Source organism: Schistocerca piceifrons, chromosome 3 (assembly GCF_021461385.2).
Source record: "Schistocerca piceifrons isolate TAMUIC-IGC-003096 chromosome 3, iqSchPice1.1, whole genome shotgun sequence".
In the NCBI taxonomy this organism is placed as follows: domain Eukaryota; kingdom Metazoa; phylum Arthropoda; class Insecta; order Orthoptera; family Acrididae; genus Schistocerca; species Schistocerca piceifrons.
Genome location: NC_060140.1, coordinates 947,994,893 through 948,016,757, shown reverse-complemented (window position 1 = coordinate 948,016,757; position 21,865 = coordinate 947,994,893). Strand labels below are relative to the sequence as shown.

Sequence of the window (21,865 nt, the reverse complement as noted above, 5' to 3'; positions counted from 1 at the left end):
GCAAGCAGACACCCGACAGTCGTAACGATGCGTACATTGTAGGCAATATCAGAGCACTGTCGGAGGAATCACTTTTTCTTAAACCGCTTCAAGACCCTCCAGCACTTACCGAACCCGTCAACGCAACCAGGAAATGCAGACACAATACTCAACACCACATCAGCACGACACAAGGTCAACCCGTTGCCTTCCGCCCGCGGCGTCTGCCTCTATGTGGGGACTACAGGGCGCTCAATGCCCGCACAATTCCCGACCGCTACCCAGTACCCAATGTGACTGATTTTAACGGTACGATTAGCAATGCCAAAATATTTACTGTGATTGATTGCGCCAAAGCATTTTCCCAGATTCCCATGGCTCCATCTGACATTAAAAAAACAGCAGTTATCACACCATTCGGTTTGTTTGAGTACAATTTTATGCCATTTGGCCTCAGAAACGCTGCCCAAACATGGCAATGATTCATGCATGAGGTGTTTCGAGAATTACCGTTCGTATTTTGTTATATGGGCGACATTTTAGTATTCTCTGGTTCTGTATATCAGCATGTCGAACATCTGCGGCAGCTTTTCCGCCGTCTGACAGAGTATGGCATAATTATTAACGAAACAAAGTGCACGTTTGGAAAACGCGAGGTTAAGTTCCTGGGATATTTGGTTTCAGCAGCAGGCCTGTCACCTTTGCCTGAGCGGGTTGAAGCAGTACAACAGATGCCCCTTCCCACAACTTACAAAGGACTTCGCAGATTTTTAGGCATGCTCAACTATTACAGACGTCACTTACCTAAATTAGCTGCCGCCCAAGAGCCACTCACAACGTTACTTGCAGGTAAAAATACAACAGGAAATCGTAAAATTCCATGGAGTCCAGATTCTGAAGCAGCTTTCCATGACTTAAAGAAATGTCTTTCTCGGGCAACACTACTGGGACATCCAAGATTGAGCGCTCCTTTAGCGCTCATGGTTGATGCGAGCCATACAGCAGTGGGTGCAGCGCTACAGCAAGAAGTTGATGGCAGATGGCAGCCGCTCGCATTTTTCTCTAAAAACCTGACTCGACAGCAGCAAAAATGGAGTGCTATTGACCGTGAGTTGCTTGCTATTTACTTAGCCATAAAGCATTTTCGCACGTCTGTCGAAGGGAGGCACTTTGCAATTTTTACCGATCACAAGCCGTTAGTAGCTATATTTCAACGAGACACAGAGCTCAATTCACCACGTCAGTGCAGGCAAGTCGAGTACATTGCACAGTTCACAACTGACGTGCGTCACATTTCAGGAAAAGACAACCTGGTCGCAGAATGCCTGTCTAGGAATTGTGCCAGTTTAAATTCAGTTCGTTGGACCGAGTTAGCGTCTAAACAACGAGAAGATCCTTTCTTGCGCCGTCTAATAGAGGAGCAGAGAATTGCGCTGCAGCTCAGACGTGTGTCTGTCCCAAATGTTCCAGGCGGAATTTGGTGTGATGTAGCAAAAGGAAAGGAGCGACCTTACATACCAGAACAATATCGTCGCGAGATTTATAGTGCACTACATAACCTATCACATCCAGGAGTACGAGCTACAGCCAAGTTAGTTTCCTCCAAAGTAGTGTGGCCTGGAATACAAAAAGATTTCCAGAATGAGATTTTCACTCTGCAGCGGAGTGTGCGCTGATATGAAACTTCCTGGCAGATTAAAACTGTGTGCCCGACCGAGACTCGAACTCGGGACCCGAGTTCGAGTCTCGGTCGGGCACACAGTTTTAATCTGCCAGGAAGTTTCATATCAGCGCACACTCCGCTGCAGAGTGAAAATCTCATTCTGGAAACATCCCCCAGGCTGTGGCTAAGCCATGTCTCCGCAATATCCTTTCTTTCAGGAGTGCTAGTTCTGCAAGGTTCGCAGGAGAGCTTCTGTAAAGTTTGGAAGGTAGGAGACGAGGTACTGGCAGAAGTAAAGCTGTGTGTACCGGACGTGAGTCGTGTTTCGGTAGCTCAGTTGGTAGAGCACTTGCCCGCGATAGGCAAAGGTCCCGAGTTCGAGTCTCGGTCGGGCACACAGTTTTAATCTGCCAGGAAGTTTCATACAAAAAGATTGTCGTGCATGGGCGCGTGCATGCCTAACATTCCAGCGTAATAAAATCAGCAGACATGTCTTTGCACCTATTGCTGACTTCCCGACGCCATCTGCGAGATTTACACATATACATGTGGACATTGTGGGCCCGCTATCATGCTCTTCAGAAAAACGCTATTTGCTCCCAATCATTGATCGTTTTACCAGGTGGCCAGAAGTAGTTGTAATACAAGACATTTCTGCGGAGTCGGTTGCAAAAGCACTCTTGCATTCATGGTTCTTCAGGTTTGGCGTTCCGCAAAACATAACAACAGATCGCGGGAGGCAGTTTGAAAGCCAACTTTTCAATGAACTTTTACTAAAATACTGTGCGGGTGCAACCACCTACGCACCACAAGCTATCATCCATCTAGTAATGGAATGGTGGAACGACTACACCGCACGCTCAAAGCTGCATTAATGTGTAGTTCCACTTCATGGCCTGAAGCACTACCGCTGGTCCTACTCGGATTGAGAACGGCCGTGGAGGAGGACTTACAATGCTCTTCCGCAGAATTGGTTTATGGCGAGCAATTGAGGGTTCCTGGAGAATTTATCGTTCCAGCATCTACACAGCCGTTCGCCCCTGAGCTATGCACGCAATTCGCGAGACAACTCAGCGTTAGAGTGAGAAACATCAAACCCACTAACCCTGTCAGACATGGAGACCGGAGAGTGTTTGTACATAAAGACCTGCAAGCAACGTCCCACGTGTGGCTTGGGGATGATACGGTGCGCCCGCCGCTTGTTTCGCCTTACTCTGGACCATACAGGGTAATCACAAGAGGAAGCCACAGCTTCAAAATCGATAAGGATGGTAAAGAAGAGACAGTCTCAATTGACCGGCTTCAACCTGCTTGCACCGAAGAGTGTACACTCCTTCCTCGGTCTGCAAAATCACCCTCAAACGTGGAGGCCAAAGAAACAGCAGATAGTCTCGCCGAGCCCTCGGTTTCAGAAGAGGACAACGAAGCAGCAAGTGCAGAACAGGAGCAGCCATTGCCTGCACCAGATGTTTTCACGAGAGCTGGTAGAAAAATCAAGTGCAAGTTTCCCAACATACCTGGTGCACCCGGTTTCAAAAGGAGGGGGGCTGATGTGGCGACGTCATTTATCCATTGCGCCAAAAACAGCGGGTGAAAGCTGCAGCTGATAGATATTTATCTTTGCCGTAGTCGGCTTGGTTACGAGTTGTTTATTCTTGCGAGTTTTTGATCTGTGCTTGGAAAATAAAATGTTTTCTCATCTCATGAAAAAGCTGTTACTTCATTAAATATAAAGGCTCCCATAACGTCTTACATTATTCGTAGATAATAATGCCTTAACTTTCGGCCATAGATAATGGAACAGTTCTGTGTTCCGGATAAGCGCTATCACTGTACATTAAAATATTTGAATGTGATTTTAAAAGAGATCGCTACATATTGCTCAAAATATTCTTGGTGTGCATTTATTTAAATAATTGTTTGTTTGCAGTTCATTCCGTACTTATTTCATTCTTAGTGATATTGAGGTAATTTGGAATTTTAGTTTCTCATTTTAGGACAATTTTTAGTATCTCATTTTCGTTAGTAGTTATTGATTTATCCGTTCCGATGAACATAGATGATTTGAGAGAAGCTATGGGCGTAGACATGTTGGCCACGATTTGTTTTTTACAAATGTGTGGTCTCGTTGCCGAGTATGTTCGATGTCGTGAGTGCGGCGAACATATGCGCCTCACAAGTGTATCTTGTCGCCGTACTCACGACTTATTCGTATGGCGCTACAGGAAAGATCGGTTGTGGCGGTCCATTAGACGAGGGACGTGGTTAGAAAAATCTAAGCTCGCCTTGAGAGACATTATGAAAATCACGTACTGATGGTGTTTGAGATATCCTGCGTGGCTGTGTGTCCATGAATGTTGTGTGAGTAAGCGTACAGTTGTGGATTGGTACTCTTTTTGCAGGGAATACGCGATATATAGGGGGCCGTGTGTTATGGTCGAAAATGACGAGTTGCATTTTGGCAAAAGGAAGTACAACAGGGGGGAACCTCTGGTGGGATTATGGGTTTGGGGGGGGGGGGCTGTGGATTCAGGTCAAGAATGTGACGATGTGGTGTTTAAAGTAGTACCGGTACCCGTATGTTAGCTAATTTCACATTAGGATGGGGGTGGGGTGAATGCGTGTGTTTGTGTGTGTGTGTGTGTGTGTGTGTGTGTGTGTGAGTGTTTTCGTAATGTTTTGCTTGTTGTGTATGTGGGTATGTGATTTTTGTTGACGTTTTTCGAGGCGAGCCGAGCTTCGGTTCTTTTAAGAAGTTCCCGTCTGGTAAGTTCAGTTTTCTATTTCTTTCTTTTACTGCATTTGACTGTTTTGACTTATTTCATTTTTTATTGCGCCATTACGTATGTTTTCGTGTACTCCACTACGTAATAGAAATTTCGCAGCTGTCGCTTTCCTTTCGTTTCCCAGCTCTACTATCAGTACAATTTTTCCGGATCGTGCTAGCAATATTAAAGGCGAAACGCCCGACGCAACTAAAATTTGTATCCCGTCCTTCAGTTGACCTTTACACTGACACCACCTATTCGAAAAGAACGACGTATGTAACACTGATGAGGTTTACCTATGTATGTCAACTGGAAGAGCAGGATACAAATGTTGTGTATAGCTATACAGCTCAACTAAACAATGGGATACTATTGTCACTGCTGAATATCAAAACTATAACTTTCAGTCGATACTATTGTAAGTAGGCTGTTTAGGTTTTTTTATTGGTAACGCCACCTCTGTATGAAAATCAGTGGCTGTGCTGTGTGCAGTCTGTGGCTGCTTTGCATTGTTGTAATACTCGCCATTGTAGTGTTAGGCAGCTGGCTGTGAACAGCGCGTAGCGTTGCGCAGTTGGAGGTGAGCCGCCAGCAGTGGTGGATGTGGGGAGAGAGATGGCGGAGTTTTGAAATTTGTCATGAACTGCTATATTTATATATGATGATATCAAGGTAAATACATTGTTTGTTCTCTGTTAATATCTTTCATTTGCTAACTATCCCTATCAGTAGTTAGTGCCTTCCATAGTTTGAATCTTTTATTTAGCTGGCAGTAGTGGCGCTCGCTGTATTGCAGTAGCTTGAGCAGCGAAGATTTTTGTGAGGTAAGTGATTTGTGAAAGGTATAGTTTAATGTTAGTCAGGGCCATTCTTTTGTAGGGAATTTTGAAAGTCAGATTGCGTTGCGCTAACAAAATATTGTGTGTCAGTTTAAGCACAGTCATGTATAATTGTTCAAAGGGGACGTTTCATATGTCGACCCTTAGCCTAGGATACCTCACTGGAATCTTCTGATTTTTTCTTGTAGTTTGTGTTTTTAGTGTAGCTTTTGTTTATTGCTAGCGCGTAATTGTAGAGAGAATCTCCTTTGTAGTTGTAGCCTTTCATTGTTGTACAGTAAAACAGTTGTGGCATGCATGTAGATTTGCACCAAGTATTTCGCAGCTACGCTTGCAATTAACTAGATATTATTTTCAGTGCTATGTTAATGTGTTCTCCTATTTTTGCACTTCAAATTGTGCTTTTCTGTGTTATCGTGTGAAATATTGTAACAATTATGGCGTGTGAAAAACGTAACACTAGGCTCCAAACTAAACTGAGAAATAATAGTGACGACGAGCGTAGCTTATCAGCGCCGCAGAGTAATGAATTAACTAATGTTCAAAGTAGTAATTTGGTAACTGTGCACAGGGAAATGGAGCGGGCGTCAAACAATGGCGTGGACAGTGAAACAATTAGTGAAGAGGGAAGCATTATCGATCGATCGGTCGGCAAAAGCTCGCCTCAGGAAGCCGAAATGACACGACACGATCTCGCAAATACTGTAGATTCAGGTTTTGGATCCTCACCGTTTTCTCAAATAAGTCAAGACACATTTTCTGCTTGTCAAAATGTGAATGTTTCCGGTGTAAATTCACTGCCGAAAAGCACTGAGGAACATGTTTCAGACACCAATGCATTGTTATTACAATTAATACAACAAATGGGACAAACACAGCAAAAGCTTCAAAAGTTAGACACAGTGGAACAAAATCTCAAAAAATTGGACACAGTGGAACAAAATCTTAAAAAGTTAGACACACTGGAACAAAATCAGAGACAAACACAGCAACAGCTTCAAAAGTTAGACTCATTGGAACAAACTCTTGAACAAACGTGTGAAGATTTAACTACTGAGTTACATAACATTGAATCGAAATGTCAAAAAGTCTGTAATGACGTAAAAACTCAAATTTGTGAGCATTTTCAACCTATTTTTTCGCGGCATGAAAAGGCATTACAGAATCACGAAGCAGCCATAAAAGAACTGCAAATTATTGTTCATGAAAATCATGAGACCTTGCAAGCTAAATTTGACTCAGTTGCATCTACCGATTCGGTTACGCAACTTGCAAAAACTCAGGAAAACTTAAAGAACACAGTAGATTCGATTTCAACACAAATGGACAATCTGAAACTTGGTTCAGAAAAACACATTGAGGAAATGTGTTCACTATCGGAGAAAGTAGCCGAACTTTCGGATCAGTTCACTAACTTATCTACGAAGGTAGAAGATAATCTGAACGACACAAAACCGGTAGTCTTCAATGACACAGAAGAGTGCGAACAAATTAGGAAATTCAAACAAAATCAGAATCAAATTAATACGCAACACCAAAGAGAAATCCGGGAAGTACAAGACCAGCTGACTCAGGTAATACAAGAATTACGTATTTCAGAGGCCACTCGCGCTCTAACACGGGAAGAGGGACTTAGAAATACGGAAAAGCCGCAAAATAATAACACAGGGCATTTCGGAAGTTATGAAAGAAATTGGCAATGTGCACCGAATTTTGAGATGGAACGGCCGACACGACCTAACAATGACCGATATGCGACTCGCCGACATGATGATTTTGACTATAAGCTGTTCATTACTACACGTAAATTCAAAACATTTAAGAATTCTGGCAACGACATTCATCCACAAGCATGGCTCCATCAATTTTCTCATTGTTTTCCTCCCAACTGGTCGTTGGAACACAGATTAGAATTTATGTGTGGCTACTTAGAGAATGAACCAGCTGTAAGAATGCGATCGTAATTCACGATTGCCACAGTGAAGGAGAGTTTTACCATGCCTTCCTCTCAGCATATTGGTCTCAAGCTACACAAGACCGTGTAAAACATAGCATCATGATGATGAAACACTTTGAACAATCTCAATTTTCCAGTCATGTCAAATATTTTGAAGACATGTTGCATAAGAATCAATATCTTTCAAACCCATACAGCCCCTCAGAACTCATCCGCATTTGCTTACTCAAATTGCCTGAACATTTACGACATATTATTTTAGCAGGACGTTGCAAAGACGACATTGAAGCTTTTCAGGGACTGTTACAAGAATTGGAAATTGACACTGACAATCGCAGAATGCGAAAACAGGAAAACAATCACTACAGGTCACATCCGTCACAATTCCGTGACGACAGAAATAATGACTGGACGCGACAAGGCTATTCTCACAACACAAATCGTGACCAAAACAGACACCACCCGTATGACAACCGTTGGCAGAGTAGTAATAATTACAGGGAAAGATCACCTCTCCGCGGTAATGACTATCACAGAGACAATCAGAGAAACAGACAATATGGGAACCAAAACAATTATTATCAAGGGAGACAGAATAACTTTAGACGCAACGGTCCAGCGCGCAGTTACGATTCAGGGAGAAATTCTCCACCACTTAACCGACAAGAAAGAAACTACAGGAACTACCGACATGACGACAGACGATGTGATCGTAACGACAGACCTGAATTGCATCAGAACTGGCGGGATTTAAACAGGGCAGGGCCCTCTCGTCACGGTGAATTTGTAGAACTTAGGTCTCCAAATCCCAATAACGGCGCGCGCCAACAAAGGAACAGACTATGACTCACACCGCATGCAGCAGGCAGCCGCGTGCGCCCGCTGGCTCCGAGAAAAATAACATAAGACGCTAGCCTGGAGAAAAATTTTAGCATTCTTTACCGACGTATACTGCATGATAATTGCGTTCAAGCTGAAACTCTGAATACTTTGAAGAGTAAAAGATTGTACCACATTTCAAATGTAAAACCGTTTATTGAAAGATAATCTGCATTTTAACTTTGTCTTTGCCATAAAACCTTTCACTTCACATTTCTAGTATGCTTTGTCAGACTTAGAGTCTGTTAACATACAACAATGTTTGAAGTGAAATATCCAGTCAAGAACCAAGAGAACTTATTTAAACAGAAATTACGAATGCATTGTTATAATGAACAGACGACACAGTGTTGTTAGTTGTACATTCTTGCTTGTTAGTTGCACGATTACATAACGACTATCAGGCTTACATACTTAGGACACATACTGGTACTGCTAATGAGATTTTAATGCAACATTTTGGTTTACTTGAAAATACATTCTGGGTTTAAAGTACTTTCTGTGAGATACCAGAGGACACAGTGGTTAGTTTATGTGACAGCTACACGATGTTATCACGACGCCACTAATGAGTGACAATTTACAATGTTGCTTTTGCAGTGTATCTGTTTTATATCTGCACAGTTTTCTGAATTCTTCTAGGAAGAAAAACATGTTTTAGTAGTAACTTTTGTGGTATAGCAACAATGAGACAGCCTTTTTCGTGGCATAACAATACGTTACTGTACAGTACTTTCTTCATCACGCCAATAAGCATAATAACTACGATATCTATACGCAAAGCATTTCACTTTTGTTTATCATGAGGTAAGTACATTGACTTCTGCAGAACTTAGCTTTCGGAGGACGATAAGTACGACACTTCCACAGAATTATCTTACAGCGAGACGCACATTTAGCGCTACAGGACACGCATTTGAGTGATTAATTTTGTACTTAAAACATTTATTTTTTAAAGATATTTGGAGTACAATGATACAAAGGTTTTCCGTAATACATTTCATTCCATTGCTGTAATCTGTAACACCTGAGGGTATAATTACATTAATCCTCAGGGGAGTATACGCCTACTTTGTGTACCATGTGTTTGGCAACCACAAGGAACCCTAGCTAATATGGTATTTGCTTATACAACTTTACACATCGGTACCATATTTCTCTAACACACAAATTACACAGCTATCTGATCATGTAACTGAGAGATAAACTTTTTTTATTACATCAGTGACAGATGTTTACGCAATTACACAGTTGGATAACTTCACACTTATGAAATTGTATTTTGTCTGTACTTTGTGAAATGCTCATATTTTTTCGGAACCATTGTGATACTATGAGAGCTTTGAATGATGTATTTGGTATGGATGAATGATTTTTAAAGTACGTTTGAGGTAGATGACACTATTGAAATGAGCAGAGAATTTTTTTTAGGTTTTGAAATTATTACAGAAAGCTACGACCTTTTTGAGATTTGACTGAGGTGTTATGATGTTATTATTGCGACGACGATGTGTACTATGCTGTTGAGATATGTTTATGATCAATAAGATGATGCTACCGTATATGAGGAATAAGAAGTATGTTGGAAACCAAGAATCGTACTTTAAGAGTTATGAAATGTGCGTAAATGCGTGACTGTATCACAATGCTGACGAATATTTTATTTGGACACTTATATTTATAGGATTTTCTTTCTACAGATTTGCAACGCTAATTCTTGACCTGTGAAATATTTTTATATGAGACTCCCACTGTAGCGGAAACTGTTGTCATAAATATTTCCGTAAGAAAATTAAGTGACCACCTGCACGTAATGCGTCGTGGGCACCCAGCTGTGTCAGACACCTGGAGAAAAAGCCATTAGCGCGTGCCTTTCAGAGCACAGGAAAAAAAAAAAAAGACGCCATTAACCTCGCTTCTGACATTCCTTTGTAGAAAGCATCGCAAAAACGACACGGTCGAACTTGAAAACATATGATTACACTGGATGCCTAATGAAATGACGAGAAATATTTTTATGTCTATACACCTGATTATGACTACTGTCTCTCTAGTTGAGAGATTTTTCTACTAACTTATGAAATGCCACATGGCTATTGAACGATGTTCTTATGCTTTGCTGTGTACATAGTTGCTTATTTCATTTGATATCTAGTTTCTAGCTGCACTGCTGCATTGGTTCAAATAAAATTTTATAGATGTACTAATATAAATATTTTCTGTCTACAGATCCAGTAAATAATAGTTTTGTGATATATTTCAAAAAAATGAGGGAGCACAAAATGACATTTACCTTCACAGGAACTGCATTCATAATTTTCTTTTCAAGTAATTGGTAACTTTTTGGTAGAATAACTTCTTGTGGTGCACCACTTTAATTACATAGATATTAAGATGTGAATATACATTTCCCTTATCTGCATTGTTGTTTTTACTGTAATATTTTTTCTGCTTGAGCTATGTCATGTTTAGGTATAAGTTACTGCTGTTTGCCAGGCGTAGTGTTACTGAATTTGACTTTGTATTACTCTGCTAAGCCAATTTTACTTCTCATTTATTTTTATTGTTGCTGCACATTGGTTCATATTAGTTGTAATGTTGCATTGCTTGGTAATTTAGATTTACTGTAGCTTGCTTTGCAATTTTCCATTTTTTTGGTCATTGTTGTTTGTGTTACTTATTTTGTGCTGCTGCACTGCCTCGTTCCTTAGTTTAGCATCTGAGCTCAGTAGATTTAAGTTAGCTTAAGAGGGGGTAGACTGTATAAGAAACTGACTATGGAGAATAGGTAAAGAATGCATTGCGAAGTTATATGAAAACGATTTGGGCCCAAATGAGTATTGTACAATCAGAAATAATTATTTTGAAAGAAATATGAACAGAATACAGAAAGCAGGCTTAGATAGGACTTTTTGGGAATAATGATGAATGAAGGGAGATCTCCAAGAAGCAAAGAAAGTTTTGTTTGCAAAATACTACAATGAAACAAACCCTGTCCTTTCCTTTTGTGTTATCCCACTATGTGTTTGGGTACCCTTGTGTATATATGTTCTTCCTGTCTTTATATGTTTACCTCATAAGACTTATGTTGTAGAATTTTTCTCATACTTAGCTACATGAACTATGATGAGGAATACTGTTATCCTCAAATATAATTTGCATCAATAATATGTTATTTACTTTGTAAAGATGTTTAGACATTATTTATTCTGTTTTGTTTTAATGCTCATGTGTGAAGTTGTTGTTTCCAAAGCTATTCTGATCTTTATGTAGGTACTTATAATTCCTGTAACACTGATGTATATGTTATTTCGAATCTTTTGTAAAGCCTGTATTACTACAAATGTTATCTGTATTGTTATGTTTTTAATGATGTATTTTGTACCTTTGTTATTGTATTCTTATGTTATAAAATTGTAATTGACACCAGTTGATGATATTATTAACTTGTTAGTTACATTTCACTGCACACGTTTCTGTTGGTCATAGTATATGGACAATATGTGAGAAGTAGGGACTGTTAGTGTTTGCACGTGTGTTAATAATTCAGCAAGAGACTGGATAACAGCATTGTTGGTTCTAAGGACAGTTCCGAAAACTTTGTGAGTGCACAAGTGGTGGTTTATGGACTTTCTGTATTATCCGCAAGACTCTTCAGTGGTGATTGTGCACCTGCACAGTCACAACAGATGGCTGCTGGCCATCTCTACAAGGACTACAGTGGGTCTGCATCTTTGATGACCCACCAACGCCATTATTTCTACAAGGACTACAGTGGGTCTGCATCTTTGATGACCCACCAACGCCATTATTTCTACAAGGTCTGCAGTGGGTCTGCACCTCTGGTGGCCCACCAATACCATACTCTCTACCAGGACTACAGTGGGTCTGCTCTATGATGACCTACCTACCAATATTCTTCCAAACTACGACTGACTCTGCTGTGGGTTTGCTCTGTTGTGGCCCATTATCTGTCAGCATGTCAAGAGTCAGCACTGTCTTTCCGTTGGAAGGACAACACTACTTCTTCAAGACTGCATGGAAATCCACTACTTCCGTGTGCATTTTCTTTTACTGCTCAGACTTTGAGAAAAACACTGCATATTTTACCGTAATGAATGATCAGGACTGTCTTTATGGACTGTGACAAAATTTTAGCTTTTGACCAATGTTGTATCAATAAGTGTGTGCATTTGATTTCTTTGTTATTGTAATTATGAAAAAAATTTTTCAAATCTGTATTGGCCACTGCCCAATCCAATTTGTAAAAATTTTTTGTGGGGAGCATGGGGGCTATGTAAGTAGGCTGTTTAGGTTTTTTTATTGGTAACGCCACCTCTGTATGAAAATCAGTGGCTGTGCTGTGTGCAGTCTGTGGCTGCTTTGCATTGTTGTAATACTCGCCATTGTAGTGTTAGGCAGCTGGCTGTGAACAGCGCGTAGCGTTGCGCAGTTGGAGGTGAGCAGCCAGCAGTGGTGGATGTGGGGAGAGAGATGGCGGAGTTTTGAAATTTGTCATGAACTGCTATATTTATATATGATGATATCAAGGTAAATACATTGTTTGTTCTCTATTAATATCTTTCATTTGCTAACTATCCCTATCAGTAGTTAGTGCCTTCCATAGTTTGAATCTTTTATTTAGCTGGCAGTAGTGGCGCTCGCTGTATTGCAGTAGCTTGAGCAGCGAAGATTTTTGTGAGGTAAGTGATTTGTGAAAGGTATAGTTTAATGTTAGTCAGGGCCATTCTTTTGTAGGGAATTTTGAAAGTCAGATTGCGTTGCGCTAACAAAATATTGTGTGTCAGTTTAAGCACAGTCATGTATAGTTGTTCAAAGGGGACGTTTCACTATTAGCATCAAAGGCGAAAAAAAACTGTACCTCATAGTGAAGTACGGGATACAAATTGTGTGTGTGTCATCTTACTGCCTCTTCATGTAGTTCAACTGAGGTACAGGCTGCAAATGTAACGTACGTCCATTTCCACGTTTTCGTTAGCAGTGTACGTATATATAGGTCAACGGAAGTACGGGGTACAAATATTATGGACGTAGCTCGTTCTGCCATCGGTAGAACTCATATCTACGTAACAACAGACTGTTAGTGATAGCGGAGGCGAAAGAAACAACACATGTAAAATTTGTATCCCGTGCTTCAGTTGACCAATATAGTTCAACTGATCAACAGAATTAATGCTAATGAAAACGAAGAAATCGACGTACGCTGAACTTGTAATACAGTTCGAATGAGGTTCGAGATACAACCCATATACGTATATGTGACGTGAGGTACGAATTCTATGCGACCAGTATTTCCATCCATTTTTCCCCTTCATTTTCCACAGAAATAATACGATACAAACACGCGATATCCTTAACGTGAAAATACTACTTGCCTTGATATATGTCAACTATATTATTCGTCTGTCGTATTCCTTCGTTTCTGAACAGTCTTGTCAGCTCTTTCATCTGTGTAATACATGCTCTCTGGCCAATTCTGACGTCATTGGTCACTGCCGACTGGTTGTATCCCCTGCTTCCTGCTTCACTAGACCCAAATGTAATGTACTTTGATAGGACAAGTGAGAATTATTCATGTCAAATCATTGTAGTAAATACGTTGGCCACGTCAGGGAAGTTTTTATTGAATAAACCATAGAGAACATCTTCAGTGTAGAAATAACATCGTTGGCGAGAGTGCGTGCAGTCGTAGAGTTGAAGGCAGAGAATTAGTTGCAAAGCATCTGTAGTGTGGAACAGACGCATGTGTTGGTGTGTAAATACCAGAGTGTTCTGCGTAAAAATGTTGTAATGTGTGGCCATGCAAATTATAAGCGTATCTGCAAGTATGTGGGCAAAGCACATAGTCGCAAGAAGATTTTGGAAGTAATGAAGAATATTGCGTGGCCGAAATTAATTAAAGCTACTCGATAATCAAGAAGAGCCTGTTGCCAATAATAGATCTCATGATAAGCACTACTTCGAGACACAAGCAATGCATCGCAAAGAAAGATCCTGCCAGTATATTGTAGTTGTGTAATCTTAGTAACTTTTTGGAACATTTAACTGTGTTTAGTCAAAGAACAAGTTTGTCTGGATGAACTTTACTTACGCGACACATTAACCATCAGCAAGATGCTATGCTTTCACCGTAAATTCCGAGAAAGTCGCAAGTGAAACAAATGGTCAAAATAAGCCAACTGTAAACGAATTTGTAGTTCATTTTCAACTTGTTATAAAAGGCAGTCGTAACTACAGCTTCTAATATACACTCCTGGAAATTGAAATAAGAACACCGTGAATTCATTGTCCCAGGAAGGGGAAACTTTATTGACACATTCCTGGGGTCAGATACATCACATGATCACACTGACAGAACCACAGGCACATAGACACAGGCAACAGAGCATGCACAATGTCGGCACTAGTACAGTGTATATCCACCTTTCGCAGCAATGCAGGCTGCTATTCTCCCATGGAGACGATCGTAGAGATGCTGGATGTAGTCCTGTGGAACGGCTTGCCATGCCATTTCCACCTGGCGCCTCTGTTGGACCAGCGTTCGTCTGGACTTGCAGACCGCATGAGACGACACTTCATCCAGTCCCAAACATGCTCAATGGGGGACAGATCCGGAGATCTTGCTGGCCAGGGTAGTTGACTTACACCTTCTAGAGCACGTTGGGTGGCACGGGATACATGCGGACGTGCATTGTCCTGTTGGAACAGCAAGTTCCCTTGCCGGTCTAGGAATGGTAGAACGATGGGTTCGATGACGGTTTGGATGTACCGTGCACTATTCAGTGTCCCCTCGACGATCACCAGTGGTGTACGGCCAGTGTAGGAGATCGCTCCCCACACCATGATGCCGGGTGTTGGCCCTGTGTGCCTCGGTCGTATGCAGTCCTGATTGTGGCGCTCACCTGCACGGCGCCAAACACGCATACGACCATCATTGGCACCAAGGCAGAAGCGACTCTCATCGCTGAAGACGACACGTCTCCATTCGTCCCTCTATTCACGCCTGTCGCGACACCACTGGAGGCGGGCTGCACGATGTTGCGGCGTGAGCGGAAGACGGCCTAACGGTGTGCGGGACCGTAGCCCAGCTTCATGGAGACGGTTGCGAATGGTCCTCGCCGATACCCCAGGAGCAACAGTGTCCCTAATTTGCTGGGAAGTGGCGGTGCGGTCCCCTACGGCACTGCGTAGGATCTTACGGTCTTGGCGTTCATCCGTGCGTCGCTGCGGTCCGGTCCCAGGTCGACGGGCACGTGCACCTTCCGCCGACCACTGGCGACAACATCGATGTACTGTGGAGACCTCACGCCACACGTGTTGAGCAATTCGGCGGTACGTCCACCAGGCCTCCCACATGCCCACTATAAGCCCTCGCTCAAAGTCCGTCAACTGCACATATGGTTCACGTCCACGCTGTCGCGGCATGCTACCAGTGTTTAAGACTGCGATGGAGCTCCGTATGCCACGGCAAACTGGCTGACACTGACGGCGGCGGTGCACAAATGCTGCGCAGCTAGCGCCATTCGACGGCCAACACCGCGGTTCCTGGTGTGTCCGCTGTGCCGTGCGTGTGATCATTGCTTGTACAGACCTCTCGCAGTGTCCGGAGAAAGTATGGTGGGTCTGACACACCGGTGTCAATGTGTTCTTTTTTCCATTTCCAGGAGTGTACTATTGCACTACTACTGCAGACAGTCAGCTCAAATTAAAAGTGATTTAAAATTAAATTCGTATTCTATGATAGAAGTATACTGGCTTTCATGTGGTCAAAGTAGTTTTAAAATTGTGTGTTGTGTTTTGTAAATGATATTAATGTTCATATGTTACACACATTGGTAGTGAAAAATAGTTGTTGCAGTGAATGAAAGTTTTTGCGGCATCTATTTGAAAAGCAGTCAGGTGCATAATAACAAGGAAAGAATAATAATCAGTTTTTGTCACGATTAAGCATCTTTTCAGACAGTGTTATCGTAATGTAACAGTTACATAATACGGTATGGTTTCCATAAAGAGTAGCTAGTCATTAGTTATGGTTCGTGATCATTATGGTAACTGAGGTCATTGCATTCCATATTAACGTCTTTTGTCTTCATGTCACACGTGTCTTTTACATGTAAGCAAGCGCTCGTGGATTTTGTCAAGGTACTGCTTCGTCTTTGCCACACGATATTCACATCGTGTCGAAGTCATTACAGTCATTTACTAAAATTAACTTTCGCTCGTTTTTGGTGCTGGCGACCATTTTATTCTTCAGTTCAGATTCATTAAATTCTTTCAGATCATATTTTAGCATTCTGAATTACGACTAACTAGAGAGAGATTTTAATTTAGGCTATTACCATTTTTTTTACATTTCGATAGTTGTTGTACGTTGTAGGAAACACTCATGCGATAGCGATCAGGTTGTAACTATCCGTATTATACCGGTAACTGCTGATCCTTGGATTCGATACTTTGTTTCCACTTATGGCGGAATCTTAGGCATACGTGTCGCAGTTAAAATGTTACAGACATGTAAAGTATAACTAGTTATAAGCTGACACAGCTCTTATATACTGAGCAAGGCCGCCGGCGCAGTCGTCTGCTGCGCTACACACTGTCTGTGCGACAGTGGTCGCACCACGGCATTGCCAACCGTACTGCTGTACGGAGGCATCAATCAATAAATGATGTGCAGTTAGCTCTTGACGTTCCTAATTCCACGCCCGCCACAGTACAGGAAGAAACATCCCACATACAGCACTGGAGTTGGAAGTTGTCACCCGGTGACACAAGAGTTTTCAGTCATTTTTGACTCTGAACAGATTGCAAGGAAATGAGGAAGGTTTCATGTGTTTCAGGACGCCACAGCACTCCCCTTGAAGCAGCAAATTGGAAAGACTGCAGATAATGTGTGCTAGTCATTAGCTGATAGGTATTAGTAGAATAGAGGAGTCAGAAAGTTATTTGGTAAGCACCTGGCAACGATGAGGATTACTGTGTTCCTGAAGACGTTCCAGCTGGAGAAGATGCCAAGGAAGCCCCTCCTGTCTGTCTTGCTCTTGGCCACGGTCTGGATCACCTGCAAGGCGAACGGAGGCACCGTGGAGCCGTTGGTGGCTGCTATGCGCCGCAGAACAGCCAGCGCCTCCTGCTCGCGACCCCTGCACGCCAGCCAGCGTGGAGACTCGGGGAACCAACTGTCACCAAAAAAATACAAGTCTCCTGTAAGTACTAATCACAGTAGTAGTTGTAGTAGTAGTAGAATATTTGTCCACTGATCAGTTATACAACAATATTAGAGCTGCTAGCTTGATATAAAGAGAAAACCGAATGAAAACTTAACTTATACATTTGGACATTTGAACGGTTACATTTCGGGCTTAACGATAATTTATCGATTGTGTACAATGGTCTTTAGTATTTTAGTATGTTCATACACGAAACAAAGTGAGCTTAATATGGAAACTAATGTTCTGTTATTTGTTCATATCTCATCTCTCTCTCTATATATATATATATATATATGGTGGTCCACTGATAAAGACCGGGCCAAATATCTCACGAAATAAGCGTCAAACGAGAAAACCACAAACAACCAAACTCGTCTAGCTTTGTTACTGACGAATGTCTACAGAGTTTTTCAGAGTTACAAAGATTGTTGTCAGTTGAATGAGAGTATATATTCACAGGGTGGTCCATTGATATATATATATATATATATATATATATATATATATATATATATAGAGAGAGAGAGAGAGAGAGAGAGAGAGAGAGAGAGAGAGAGAGAAAGACAGAGAGAGTTTCAATAAATTTAAATAAAAAAGTTATTGTTAATTCGTTTCAGTACAAATGTATAATGTATCACCAGTCGTTAACCGTTTAAAACCAACCAAAATATCCATGGTTAATGCAATAAAAACGAAAATTAGGTATGTAAGTAAATAAAGACATAGATTTTGAAAATACCTCATTTTTAGACATATACTTTTTATTGCCTATTCTTGAAATAAGGTGCAATATTTGTCTCTAAAATATTTGGCAAGACTAGTGATGACTCATGAATCATTGAAAATACTGATAAAGTATGCACATGAAATCTCTTAAACCTAGAGACTGAGTAAAAACGTTAATATGGCTGATGTAGTCGTTTGAGATTTGTGTTAATCCATTGTCTCACATGAAGTTAAATAACTCAGACATGGAGAGAGAGTGAAAGTACTGATATAGCTGACACGGCCACAGAGACTAGTTTAATTTGGTTGTTTCATTTGATTGAAAAAAAAAAACGATTCAACAAAAAGCAGTCGACTGGATACTCCATTATTAAAACCATTCAGCTGTCCTCTCACTATGAGGAGGATGAAAGATTATTACTATTATAAGACAGACCTATCATGTCACATTCTCCAGTGAGAGTGTGCATTATAGAAAGTATATTGTAGAATGAAGTAGGTGTTGTATTATAAATTCATGTTACATTTTTACAAGTGGTTGCACTATGTTGTGTAAATAATTCATTATGGTATGGTATGAATTATTTAACAAATGCTTTACAACTGTCATCTGAAAATTTTGAAGGTTCATTGTGGCTCTTGTCCTATTGTGATGGACAGAGCTGTTGGCGTGATAGTTTCTAAAATTTTCCTCAATACTCTTTATCAACTGGTACTCACAAGACACATTAGAGAACCCAACATTTTGAAGTAATCATTACAGAGCTCACTTTTGTATTGTTGTTATACTTACATAATATCAAAATTGTGTTCTTATTTTATGCCTTTAATCCTGAAAAGAAGGATTCCATCTTTCAGGACTGAGAGCGTATGGAGTTCTTGTGTGTCCACAGGGCATTGCGTACTACACACTGGTCACAGAACTCCACAGTAATAAGATGCTACTCTCTCTTAAATTAATTAAATTCATTGAAATTAAATGAATAAATCGTTGAGGAAGAAACCAGTGTCAGTACAATGAGGTGAAAATATCTGAGACTGAACATTTCTGATTCGCAGAACATGCAATTTAATGAATATGTGGCGACAAATGAAAATCTTCCAGGACTCGAACTTGGGTTTACTGCTTATCACCGTGTCTGTATTCTGTTTGCTAGTATCTTCGAGTGAATTTACCACTCCAGCTTACGGTCAATCTAAAAGATTTTATGCTCGTAGCGTAATCTATGTGTACATGTCGTTTTAAAGTGTTATATTTCCTTTATAAGTTGAAATTAGTGATGTTGTTTTTTTTCGTGTTCATTTCTAGTTTATTACTTACTCATCAATTAGAATTTCGTTGAGGTTTAGCACACAGTATGAAAGACAGGACTCTCAAGTTGTATTGTACTGTAGGAATTGAAGATAGCTAAATTAGACATAGCTATGAGTAGTAGCGTTGGTGACATGTTCTGTAATCCTTGTGTTAACGTATATCCATAATGCCTTTCACCAGCCAACGATAAATTCGAGTCTCTCTGAGACATACCGACCACACCCCTTGGGGAGTTATGCTGGAATGGGTGGAAGTTATTTCAAGATCATTCCTGGCACATATGAATCACTCTGAAGTATATCAGGATATGCTGAATGATACTGATTATGTTCAAAGAAGACGATGACCTACAGGAATTACCACTCGTTTATTCTGAAAATGTGATCGAACTTCACATGCAGCTGTAGCAAATCAGATAATCTCTATGTTGGGTTCTTCATCACTTTATAGATATGGATTCCTTGTTGAAGACGTTTTTCCTAGTCTCAGAATGAAGAAGATCGTCATTAGAGTAGCTTCTCTCATCACACAGCTGCTTGTGACTGAGCTTAGTAAAGGGTGGCTATCAAGCGAAACACTCGTCAAAACGCTCTTCACACGGATCGATGGACAACATTCTAGCAGGGAAACATAGGTCCTGTTTCAGAATGCTAATGTGATATTTCATAAGAGGTTCGAAGCGATCATGTTCAGCAATCAGAAGAACACACGCAACGCACTAGTTAGTGATTCATACGCTATCGGAACCTCGCAGACAGTTTAAGATAATCAGATGTTTCGTCTGTCGTACCGATCGACAGGTTGACAGAACCGATCGAGAAACGGCCACCCAAGACAGTGGAATAGAGGTGACGGAACTTGAGAGATCAGTGTCTACACCTGTCAAGGGCAATAAAAAATAGAGTACTCGATATAGCGGCGCGTGCCATTGCTGCTGGAAACCTTATCGCTAAACCCCCCAGTGTGAATTGACGTGTGGAACAATGGGGTCAGACACTCACTGGGTTGGACGCCACCTGCCGAAGTGTGTTTAATCTGGCGGGACGGTGAACCAGTAAGTGGAGATAGAATCCCAGTCTTCTTGAACCCGGCGGAACAGTCTTCCAGGGCAGTTTTGACCCATCAGACACAACTACTACACTTGTTGCCTAGGCACGCCACGTTGACGTCACACAAACTATACTTGAAATCAAATGGACTATGTAATGTGACTGTGTTTCGATCACACTGCTGTCTATAAGGTAAATATTTCTTTTACAATATAATTAAAGCGTTTTAAACCGTTGCAGTTTTGCGAAATAATTATAAAATGTTAGTATTTTATGTTCCATGCTGAAAGAACTGGGACTGGAGTGACACCTTTCACGAAAACCAGCGATCGCTGGAAGATATTATTTTCGACTATTATTATCGTAGTTGTAAAAAGAAAGACATGAAAAAATGTATGAATCAAACTTTTACATTGTTCACTTGCCATTTGCATTTCGTTGTGTAAGCTTATTTGTCGTATGAACCAAGATGGAACACAAAAGCTATACGTTGTGCCTGAGTTTATGATACTGCAAATCTGAAAAATAATATTTTATCTTGGAAACGTGAAGAAGTTAAATGATACGAATAAAATATTTCTGCAAATTTCTAGTTTTTATCTTTGCGGAAAAAAAACCGAAAGAAGTTAAATAAAGGCGTTTTTATAAATTATGAGATACATAAAACCAAAGAGCATAAGCTAGGACTAGTCAACTGCATACTACAGGAAAACCTCAAACATAAAATACTTGACGAATATCCAAATATCGCAAAATTTTATTGAGAGAAGGGAAACGTCATATATCAGTGCACACTACATCAGAGACTACAAATTATCAATTTACGTTGAACAACATCTCTGGGATTGATTATAAAGCAAATCACTGGTCTACGCTTTAGTATCGAAAAGCAACCACTACTCTGAGGCTTTTTCCTTACCTTTTTCGCACAAACTGCGAAACTATTCTTTTTTTCTTACCTTTTCCGCACAAACTGAGAAGCTATCTAAATTCTAATAACAAATATTCTCGGAAAGTACCCGCTTACAAATAGATATTATACATACTGTGTATATGTCTACGTAACAAAATATACACTCCTGGAAATTGAAATAAGAACACCGTGAATTCATTGTCCCAGGAAGGGGAAACTTTATTGACACATTCCTGGGGTCAGATACATCACATGATCACACTGACAGAACCACAGGCACATAGACACAGGCAACAGAGCATGCACAATGTCGGCACTAGTACAGTGTATATCCACCTTTCGCAGCAATGCAGGCTGCTATTCTCCCATGGAGACGATCGTAGAGATGCTGGATGTAGTCCTGTGGAACGGCTTGCCATGCCATTTCCACCTGGCGCCTCAGTTGGACCAGCGTTCGTGCTGGACGTGCAGACCGCGTGAGACGCCGCTTCATCCAGTCCCAAACATGCTCAATGGGGGACAGATCCGGAGATCTTGCTGGCCA

The 21,865-nt window shown here is 41.0% G+C and overlaps 1 protein-coding gene across 1 annotated transcript in view; it reads right to left on the bottom strand.

Annotated features, from left to right (window-relative positions):
* LOC124789254 (solute carrier family 22 member 1-like) overlaps nt 1–21,865 on the bottom strand; it is a 45,234-nt gene that overhangs the window by 13,874 nt on the left and 9,495 nt on the right. Inside the window, exon 3 of the mRNA XM_047256550.1 lies at nt 17,064–17,285. Within this exon, the coding sequence (XP_047112506.1) occupies nt 17,064–17,285 (222 nt within the window). The remainder of the gene's footprint in view (nt 1–17,063; nt 17,286–21,865) is intronic.